Consider the following 10,865-nt stretch of genomic DNA (forward strand, 5'->3'; position numbering starts at 1 on the left):
AATCCTCAATCTCCAATGCGTAGTGTGACACGGGCATTAGAGTATGTTGGAGTTTGCGACGCGAACAAATCTTCGATGTTTGTGCTGGCCAATGAAAACGGACGTAAAGCCTGTGTTTGGACTAGTTCCTTTACCCCGGATCTACAACAGGGTTTTAAGCATTAAGCTATAAGAAATGGGCGAATCACAGTCGATTATTCTCCTCGGATTCGACTGTAATTGATCAATTTCTTATGGCTTAAGACTTAAAACACCTATTGTAGATCCGGGATTACGCCATTGCCGGTACGCCGTACGCTGGCTCCATAGGACTTTACCTTTAGGCCAATATTACATGCGTCCATTTTTGTCGTACGACAAATTTTTCAAGCCTGTCAATTGGCTACAGGACAAAGAGGTCCGAGATCCTCTTTGTCTTGCAGCCAATTAACACGCTTGAAAAATTCGTCGTACGACAAAAAACGGACGCATGTAATATTGGCATTAGTTTCTGATTATAGGACCTCTATAGGGCACGAAAGTCACTAGATTAACAAAGTACTGCCGCCATTTTAGCTCTTAGAAATTACAAAAACATATTATGTAGATGCATGTGTGTATAATAATCATTATATGAATAAACGTACATATTTTATAAATTAACGCAAATTGCTTTCACGTCTAGAAGAAATACTTAAATATTTCTTCAAAGCAATTTGCGTTAATTTATAAAATATGTACGTTTATTCATATAATGATTATTATACACACATGCATCTACATATATGTTTCTGTAATTTCTAAGATCGTATAATCTGCGATAAATGATTGAGTTTGTTTTTAGACAATGTTATCTGTGGATATCATCAATATATATATAATGAAGACGTCTTCCCCAAATAATTTCTAATCGATTCCATTCATAAAACACATTAAATAAAATCGCTGTCTGCTAACTTGACGCATGATAAAATTTTTTAATTACAAGAACAATACTATTTCCCAAATGTTTAAATGCTTTTCCCAAATTTCCTCAAACGATCCCCATATTATATAGACATAAATAAATCATAAATATTCAATTTGTCTGCTATCTTGTCAGTGGCATCCATAGTCCGGTCTTAATCTCAAGCAATGTTTTAAGATGCTAATACGGCTGTCTGATTGGTTCATGCACTAGCTTAAGACCATCTCGAATCTTGAGCACCGTCTATGGATTCCGCTTTTAGTGACATCTGTACGATGCCCTCAGTAAATCTTTATCGGATTGCGACGATGTCGTTGTTGAATGCACTAAATGATGGCGCATCTTGTTTAAATCGCTGTCACACGATTCGTTTGATTCGTCGTAAACAAAACAGGCTGGAATTGCTATTAACGCGAGTTATAATTGTTACAAGAAATAAATTATACTATTTACGTAGCTGGTAAACAAAGTAAGTATCTTATATAATTGTGAATAGTGACAATTGAAATTTCTGTTAGTTTTGTTACAGTGACAAGAATAACCTAGAAATAGGTTATTGTTTACTCAACCTTTTATTAAATTTACTTTTAATTGTATTTTTTATAGAACTTTCTATGTAGTTCTCCTTTTTAGTTTCTTTTTTATGTGTGAATATAATTTTATTTTTTAATTATAAAATGTAAGATAATGTAACAGGATTGTGAGGGGTCTATTAACCTATACATTTTTCAGATAAAAATATTAGAAGAAAGAATTGTTTTATAAGTTAATGTAATTTATTTCAATGCTCATTGATATTTATTCAGATTGAAGCGATTATTTCTTAAACGACATAAAGATGTCTAAGTGTAAAAATAGCATAGGCAACAATAAGGTATTTGTAATTATATATTTATAGAACATTTTGCTTTTAATTATGAAAATTTTACAAAGAGATTTTTAATGTACATTGTTTTAAAGATAATTTTATTATTAGGAATATAGCAGCGCATCTTCTTACACATCTTCGTCATTATCGTCAGACGAAGAAGAGATTGATGCAAGAGATTTAAAACCAATTAGAGAATATTTGTCTGATCGTAAAGTACTAGCTCGACAACTTTTTATATCTGTTAAGCCAGAAAAGATTCGTCTCATGCTACCACAAGTTCTTAAAGTAAATTATGAAATATTTAAGCTAATATAATGATTGTATGAAAATATTCTTTAAAATACGAGTAGTATATATACATATATATTCTTTATTTACATAGCACATGGATTTAAGTGAACTTGAAGAATGGTGTGAAAGTGAGTTAAATGGTATGTCTAAAGCTCGAATATTATCTATATTAAATGGTAAACCTATGTTGGAGTCCTCAGATACAAGTGAAGATTCTGATGATTCAGGTATATTAAATACTAGGTATTTTTAATTTAGAATGTAAGTTTTATAGAATGATCTGCTCATTTATAATTTCCTCTTAATAGGCCCTTCCTTAGAAATCATTTCTGATACAGAGGAATGGTTAACTGATGATGATATATCTAAAAAGGAGAATGGTGCAAAAGGAAAATTGAAGAAAGATAAAACAAAAATTAAAGGAAAAGCGCAAGTTAATAAGAAAAGTAATGTAAATAAGCTTAATATTAAAACAAAATCTAACATTAAAGTTGAAAGTAATGATAAAATTGAAAACATTAAAATTAAAAAGGAAAATGATAAGGATAAAGGAAAAGAAGGAGACAGCTTGTTAGATTTATTAGAGCTAGAAATGCGAGCTCGCGCAATAAGAGCTTTGATACGAAAAGAGGAAGATATAATTCCTTCTAACTCATCACAAAAAAATGACACTCAAGCAACAGAAAATAACATTAGCACATCTCAAGATGACAAAGCGAAAGAGAATTATCGCAAGCAATTAGAAAGAATTATTAGTTCTCAACAAAGTATTAAAGGCGAAGATGAAGATGTCGTTTTAGTAATTCCTAACCCTGCTCCAGTTGTCGAGTTATTGTCTAGTGATAGTGATAGGGAAGAAACACGAGTAAGTAAAGAATTGCAAAACGATGTGTCGAAAGCTGGAAAATCTGTGAATAATTCAGATGAAAATTCTATCAACATCAGTTCACAAGATTTGAAGGAAAGAAAAGAAAATGAAGGAATAATAGAGATAAATAGTACAAATACTAAATCACATCTAACTAACACAAGTGAAGCAATAATGCCCGAAAGAAATGTAGATATAAAAAACAATATATTATCAATATCGATTTCTGCAGATAATGTTGCTGAGAGACGGAAAAAGTCAAAGAAAAAATCACGTGGAAAATTACAACTTGCTTCTACTATAACAAACTCTTCAGAATCAACACAAATTAACGTTACTGAGATTAATGAAGAATCAAGTGATAAAAGTATTAAATCGAAATTAAATCCTGACGAAAATGAAATTATCATTGACGAAGGAGATGAGACAAAACAGAAAGTAACAGAAGAAAGCAAAGTCGAAGAAGAGAGATCGACAGATATAGATGATATTGATTTAGATGATTACTGTGAAGTCATGGAAATAGACAATAGTGATGAAGATAAGAGTCAAGAGAAAATTGTCTCTTCTCAGCAAGAAAATGAGCAGTCTGTATTTGAAACTACTTTGTCAAAATCGGATTCAGCAGAAACTTGGGCTTCACGTTATTATCAGACTGATGACGTTCAAAATGTAATAAAAGAATCGAAAATACAGTCTGAGATTCGGAAACGTTTGCGGGAACGTCAAAGATTATCCAAGCAGAATAAATCACCAAACTTATCTGCACAGCCATCGGCAACTGATGCAACTGTTGCATTTGAGACAGCTCCAACAGGATCAGTGGAGGAATATTTAGCTTTGAAGCGTGCAATGAGTACAAGTAATAGTAACAGTGATGATACTATCATGGAAGTACAATGTACTAGTAACGTTAATAATGATACCATGGAAAATAATCCTGTAGTTATTAATTCTAACAGTGATATTGAAACAAAAGAAATTTTAGAGCAAGATGAAAATAATTCTTCCCAAGAATGTACAGATAATAACGCACAAAAAACTGCAATTTCCGAAGTTGTTATTGCCAAATCGGCTGAAACAGTTGCTGATACAAATAACGATGCACAGTCTAATTGAATTTATTCAAGTTTTTTCAATATTAACATATTAAACAAGTACATTTTTAAACAGATATTTTTCAAAAATTATACAGACATGCGTGTATGCATATTGCTGTTGTATAAAATGATATTTGAGAATATTAGAATTTTCAGATATATTTTTAGTTTATTACTTATTGTTAGTTACTTTGCTATATAATACGATAAAAATTATTGTTTAAAAAGTGTTGATATTTTATACAAATTCTTGGCATGATAATTATTTACATTAAGGGGTAACACTTATGTAATCGGCCGTAAATAAGGTCTATATTTGGGAATTTTTTTTGTTTAATGAATCGTGCTATTCAAAAATGAGTTTTATAACTTTATTAAGCATATAAAAAAGTACAAAAAATAATTTTTTCAAAATTTATTTATCAAAATGGCGGATCTGCAGCAGCGTGATGGAGACAGTCAAAATAGTATGGTGTTCCGCGGCTAGCAGCACAAGTGTCGTAATTTTTGGTTTAGAACAAAAAGCAAATATTTTTATTTTCTTTACTCAAATATCTACAAAAATAGGTAGCCATTTTTGAAAATATTGATTTTTGACAAAATCATTATTTGAAAACACAAACAAAAGTTCCATTTTTGTCAAAAAATAGTCGAGTAAAATCAGCTGTAACTCATCAAAAAAATTTGTAACTTATCAAAAAAATTCTACGTATTTCTTTAGAAAATGTGATTTATTAAATACTGTTAAAATTTGAATAGGTTAAAAATTGTTTGAGTTCTACTGCTAGCAACTTAAAAAATACTGTTTTCAGAAGAACGCGTTTAAAGTTTTGAATGTGAATGCTTTTAAGTTAACAATTGAATTTTTAGGAGCCTATAACTTTTGAAAAAAAATTATGTATCGCAATAAAACCACTCGCACTTCATTTTTGAGACCCTAAAGTGTATTTTAACCCTCCGTGAACCAGGTGGAAAATTAACATGGATCAAATGTGGGTATATCTCATATCCCATGTTTGTGTGTGTGTGCTACACTTCATTATAAATATATACTATAATTTAGTATAATTGATAACAACGCACTCTCCAGTTGCACGAAACCGGCAACACATATGCGCGGTACTTGTTAAGAAGTTATAGAAATTCTTGCTGGGGTATGTCACACCCCATCTAGTTCACGGAGAGTTAAAAGGAAAAAAAATCGATTTTTTTGAGAATTTTTTACATAGGTGTTACCCCTTAAATAAAAAGCAAAAGTACAATTATGTAATTTTTTATTTTAAATTATTATATTGGGATTTTTTTTTTCAAATCCATACTTATCACATTTTTACTGAAAGATTGTTAATTTATACGTTTTGGGTGATTATGATTGAAGGACTTCAATACTGTAATTTTAAATGAAATTTTGAATTTGCTGTTTAAAGATCTTCCTGATATTTTCTTCGATTTTGTTGCGCAATTCAGTATTTATTGTATGAGTGAGTTGATTGGTTATTAAATTAGTGAATAGACCTAAACCAGTTATTTGTAAAGCGATTTGGCCAATTTTTACTTTGACGTACTCCAAATTCACAGTGCACGCTTTATCATAATCAATGATTAGTTTTGCCGCTATTGATAATCCTTTAATAGTTCCGAATATCTTGCCACTGAACGTGATAAAGGTACATGTAAGCTGTATATTAAAGGCAAATATTAATTTAGAAAAAATTGAATGTTTTTATGCCCAATATTTTATCATTAATATCTGGTAATTTATAAACCTTACCTTATAATTACAATGAAATTTAACAGTGGACAATCTAAAGCCAGTTTGTATACTTTGTGTTTGTCCTACGTTGGATATAACTGTATCTTCCGTCCTTTCCAAATTCGAAAGATCTCTAAAAAGTTAATTACCTTGAAGTAGATCATTCAATAAAAATATCGTACAAAAAATATTCATTAATTTTTCTGCTTATGTTATATGATAGCAGTGCTCACCTTAAGATTATATTATTTGCTTTGAAATAACATGGTATTACAATTCCTAATATCAGGCTTATGTAATGTGTTTCCTCTAAATTAGGAATATCAATTGATATGATCTTCCGTTTAATATAGTTTACCATTGTGTAGTTTTTTAGAAGGATGTCCACAGGCATGTTTATGTTTAACTGTACATGAAAATTTAGATTATTATAGGAACGAAATATAATTTACAAATAAGAAAGTTAATAAGATTACGTCAACTCTCAAATTGTCAGGATGAATAATGCGGTCTTTATCACATCTATGTTTGTAACAATGTTTGTGACATTTGTTAATATTTTGAAGTTGCTCTTCGTTTATCGTTCCTACTATCTCACAAAGATGCTGTTCCGCATAAGATTGAACATAATAAATGATAGCCCCTTTTTCAAGCTTTGATTTAATGCTGAAAGAAAATTCTGTTTAATAAAGAAAAATTTATTGTAAAATTTAGAATGACTAAAAAATGTGGTTTTATGAGATCTAATTATTACTACATTTTATGTTATTTAATTTATTGTTTATTACATTCATGTCTAAAGCTGCTCTATGCACAAGTTTATGTATCGATCAACAATGAAATCTTAAATCGTATTTTTAATTGTTTTTATTATACAATAAATTTTTCTTTATTCTGTCTTTTAGCCTAACATACAGATCTTATTCCAGAAAAATATCAGTATTTTATTTTCGTAATAAAATTTAAAGGATTCCATGCTTCTTACTTGTCTTTGGTATTCATTGGAAAAAATGAACAACATTCTTGGACTGTACAATTCTGCTTGTTTAGTTTTCTGTAACGATGGAAAGGCGGAGACAATAATTATTGGACGGGCGGACTATAATTATTTTACAAAACGAATAGTCGCGCTTAATTTTTTTTTTCGTTATTTAAACGATTATAGTGCGTTAAATTTTCTTGGAGCATATCAATTTTCTAAAATGATACTACTAGCCAAGAAAGTTTCAGATGAAATATACTGTTGGGTCATTGGATAGTATAGATGACATATACCTAAAGAAATATAATCCTTTGTAATTATTAGCCTGGATATTGCGGATATTGAGGATAAATAACAACAGAGTAATAAATTGGCTGACATGAAAATGTATATTAAATTAATTATATAACTTGATCAATTTAATCAGAAATTTACATATATGTTAACAGAATTAATTTCTACTTTGTCATCAACTTTCTATTGGAAACTTCAATCTTTACCGTAATTAGGTAAATAGTTGCGTATTAATATTCAATATTAAGGTAATAACACAGTTTATCTGATAACATGATTAATTATAAAATGAAAAGGAAATCACATTAAAAATTTTTTCTATAGAATAATTAATATTTGCAGAAATTTAAATTGATGAATTTGCGTAGTTCTTATTCAATTTAACATTTGAATCGATTCCTCTTGGAATAATAATTACCTTCTGAATTTTGCGAAGGTTTGATCGAAGACAACATTCACTGGATTCCTTTCGGGGTAAAAGAAAATTCCGATGTGTGGGGTATACCTAATTATTAATTCAGTACCGTAAACAACATGTTTGTTTTGGGTTATTTGGACCGTGAAACTATCCGATTGACTGCGTATTGAAATACAAACATTAGGGCCATAATAACAATTTTTACAGTTATTCGTGTGGAACCGTTCATTGACGTCATGTAAAAAGAATCTTTGAGCGATAGTATACATTAGATACATCTAAGGTCGTTTCACATATAATTTTGATCACTTGTCCTGACTGTGGTAAAGTAATATAATTAGAACGGCCCTCACCTTCCAGCTATTTGTCACGTTTGCGAAAGGTTGAAAGGAAACATTATTTTTACGTTATTGCGTTTAAAACGATATTATCGTGATGTCGCAAACCTAACTTGAGAACTTACATCTCATAACAAAGTTTTATTCCCGAGTGGATGTGTGCGCGCAAATCATCTTTTCCAGTTTACATCAGAATTTGTATGTACCATTAAATTTCGAATTAAACGTTTTTTTTTTTCGTGATTTCTAATAAGTGATCTGCTTCTTGTATTATGAATAATTTTTAACTTTATATTATTCCATTTTTTACGGTTTTTATTTTTCAGAGAAGCATTTACGAAAGAATATAATGTATAATGCTATCACATTGTAAAAAAAATATGTAAAATTATATAAATAATATGTGTAAAAATTACATAATTTAAATATGTATTATTTATAGTGGAAAAATCTAAAATAGGACGATTTTACAGAATAATGAATATTTTTATCTTTAATTGTATAAATATATATTTATATTAGATGGAAAATTACAATAATAATATTTTATAGTTTTTATGCAAATGTATGTTTATTTTTGTAATATATATAACATGTAGTGGTAATATTACACATATTTTATCTGTTTATAACTTTACTTACGTAAATACACTTTTAATAGTGGGCCTTAAAATTATCTACTATATAGTTGTAATTTTACATATAATTTTTTTATAGTGTAGGTATTACAAGAGATTTTATATTAAAGTCTACCATTCTCTAAATCTGAATCAGTGGCATACTTAGCACTGGATAATCAGTGAAGTTGAACCAAAAAAGAAAGAAAGTTTGAACATTAAATAATTAAAATATTGATATTTGCACGTTAATTTCAATCTTCTAATACTATAATAATTAAATTTATGCACTAAAATAAAGCCAGCTAGATTCTTACATTTCATTCACTGATTACCAGTGGCATATTTGGCACTGATATCAGTGATTATCCATTGTTTCAGATTTAGAGAGAAAGTAGATTGCAGTAGATCAAATAATAAATTGACTGAATATATTTAATGCAATGAAAAATACACAATACAAAACATTAATATTTAATTATTTATAATATTTAATTACTTACGTCTTATAAATTGTCGTGTTTACTGATGTATACTAGCATCGTTTAATTGGAAGTGGATATATAAATACTTCAGTGCAATTATTTAAACTGATTGATAAACTGATATTATTGATATAATACTGATAATATTAATGGAGTACTGATAATATTGATATGATACTGATATTGAACAAAAGACAATTATTAAAAGAATTTACCGATTCCAATCTACTCTCGTATTTATTGTTACTTATACTAAGATCCAGTTCGATTATATAAAATTAACTTTAATTTCGGTTTAATTTACTGTTTACCTTTTCCTTTCTCAGAATTAGAAAAGATAAAGAGTAAATTGATTCGAGATTATTAATCTTACATTGATGGAACCGAGTTTAAGTAGTGTAGCACACTTTATAATTTTTACTGTATAATTTCATAACGTTGGTCCATTCGTTCGTCTGCAAACTTTATCAAGAAGGGTTTAATTTTTTTCAAATTCCGTTTTTGCAATAGATACCAGGACTTTTACAGTTCTACAGAGGCAAAATATGAATCCAATCAGTTAAATCGTAAAGTGATTAACTCTCCGCGAACCAGGTGGGGTGTGACATATCCCAGTAAAATGAATGTCTATAACTTCTTAAAAAAAAGTACCGCGCGCATGTGTGTGTGTTGCCGGTTTCGTGCAACTGGAGAGTGCGTTGTTACCAATCATACTAAATTATAGTATATTTATGATGAAGTATATTAGTATAAGGTATGAGATATACCCACATATGACCCACGTTGATTTTCCATCTGGTTCGCGGAGGGTTAAAAGTTAATGTCAATAAGATTTTCAGTAATATAGGACAAACCAAATGACTCAACTTTTTAAAATTTTGTTTTTTTTGCTGCACTATTTTGTTACATGTGTTGCAACGGTTTATTTTATCGTTTCATTGTCTATTCTTGATGAACACCGATGCCGCAGAGAAAAAGGGGAAGACCTTTTTATCGCAATCTATAATATTATCGATTGTTCGCGTGTTTTTGAAACATTATCAACTATCACTTGAATTACTGATCAACATATATGATTGTGTGAAAGGCACGAGAAAAGTTAGATTATGAATAGATGATGGTTTATCGCACCGCCGAATCTTATGATTCGATTAGTAAAATAACCGTTTTACATATTGAAATTTGAATGTGATTATAGCGTAATAACATGTTTCCCTTTCTTTATCGATCTTTGAAAGTAATTGTACTTTGAAAGAAATTTGTTACAAGCACGCATTTGTTGTAAGAATACATACATATTCTTTTAATTTGTTTGCACCGTAATTTCTGTCAGGTGCACGTAAAGAGTGACACCTTTTAATTAAACCTTTTGAGCAAGTTTAAGCGATCTTTCTCGTTGTTTCGCGACTCGGGAGGTTGCGGAAACGTACGTATTAATCTGCATATCATCGCGCGCATCGCGATGTAATTTTAAACCGCGCTATTCTCCCCAAGTGCAACATTACACGGCAAAGTGGCTAACGTTACGGGAAACCGAGTCGTGACGGCGCAATTTCCTTCGCGTTTATATCCTAGACGAGGAACAAAAAGCCTCGCGAGAAAATCGCGTTCACGTGAGGTGGCCGGCAGTAGTCCGCGCGAAAGTTGATGCACTTTTACGCTGCGCCGGTAGTGATGTATAAGCGATCCTGTACACGATCAAGGAAATGCAGAGTCAGTTGTAATGCGTAATCGTAGTTACTGCACTGTAAAGCGTGATGTACAGTGTATAATATTACGACACCATCGTGTGTACACACAATCCTCCGGATCTTCCCTAGAATTTCAAAACTTTTTCGTGATGACATAAATGAGGCAGAAAATGAGAAATCGATATATTGAGATGAGAAATATTATCAATAC

The 10,865-nt window shown here is 30.2% G+C and overlaps 2 protein-coding genes across 2 annotated transcripts; one reads left to right on the plus strand and one right to left on the minus strand.

The window, feature by feature from the left end:
* The first annotated feature begins 1,695 nt into the window (after positions 1-1,695).
* Positions 1,696-4,127, plus strand: LOC108728082 (transcriptional regulator ATRX). Its single transcript, XM_018456440.1, has 4 exons — positions 1,696-1,820; positions 1,923-2,102; positions 2,200-2,335; positions 2,417-4,127. Exons 1-4 carry the CDS (start codon positions 1,785-1,787, stop codon positions 4,093-4,095), a joined length of 2,031 nt encoding a protein of 676 aa, XP_018311942.1. The 5' UTR covers positions 1,696-1,784; the 3' UTR covers positions 4,096-4,127.
* A 1,308-nt stretch (positions 4,128-5,435) lies between these two features.
* Positions 5,436-9,028, minus strand: LOC108728093 (uncharacterized). Its single transcript, XM_018456450.1, has 6 exons — positions 8,982-9,028; positions 6,815-6,883; positions 6,306-6,495; positions 6,063-6,235; positions 5,848-5,962; positions 5,436-5,754 (listed from the first exon to the last, which is right to left on the minus strand). Exons 2-6 carry the CDS (start codon positions 6,829-6,831, stop codon positions 5,473-5,475), a joined length of 777 nt encoding a protein of 258 aa, XP_018311952.1. The 5' UTR covers positions 6,832-6,883; positions 8,982-9,028; the 3' UTR covers positions 5,436-5,472.
* Between the last annotated feature and the right edge of the window lie 1,837 nt (positions 9,029-10,865).

Source organism: Mycetomoellerius zeteki, unplaced genomic scaffold (genome assembly GCF_001594055.1).
Source record: "Mycetomoellerius zeteki isolate Tzet28-1 unplaced genomic scaffold, Tzet1.0 scaffold58, whole genome shotgun sequence".
Lineage (NCBI taxonomy): Eukaryota > Metazoa > Arthropoda > Insecta > Hymenoptera > Formicidae > Mycetomoellerius > Mycetomoellerius zeteki.

Excerpts from the sequence above, each read along its gene's own strand:
- LOC108728082 (XM_018456440.1), top strand. The coding sequence starts at position 1,785 with ATGTCTAAGTGTAAAAATAGCATAGGCAACAATAAG. Across the intron at positions 1,821-1,922 it reads ATAGCATAGGCAACAATAAG|GAATATAGCAGCGCATCTTC; the intron begins GTATTTGTAATT and ends TTTTATTATTAG. Across the intron at positions 2,336-2,416 it reads TGAAGATTCTGATGATTCAG|GCCCTTCCTTAGAAATCATT; the intron begins GTATATTAAATA and ends TCCTCTTAATAG.
- LOC108728093 (XM_018456450.1), bottom strand. Across the intron at positions 6,236-6,305 it reads CTGACAATTTGAGAGTTGAC|TTAAACATAAACATGCCTGT; the intron begins GTAATCTTATTA and ends TTTCATGTACAG. Across the intron at positions 5,755-5,847 it reads AATTTCATTGTAATTATAAG|CTTACATGTACCTTTATCAC; the intron begins GTAAGGTTTATA and ends TTTAATATACAG.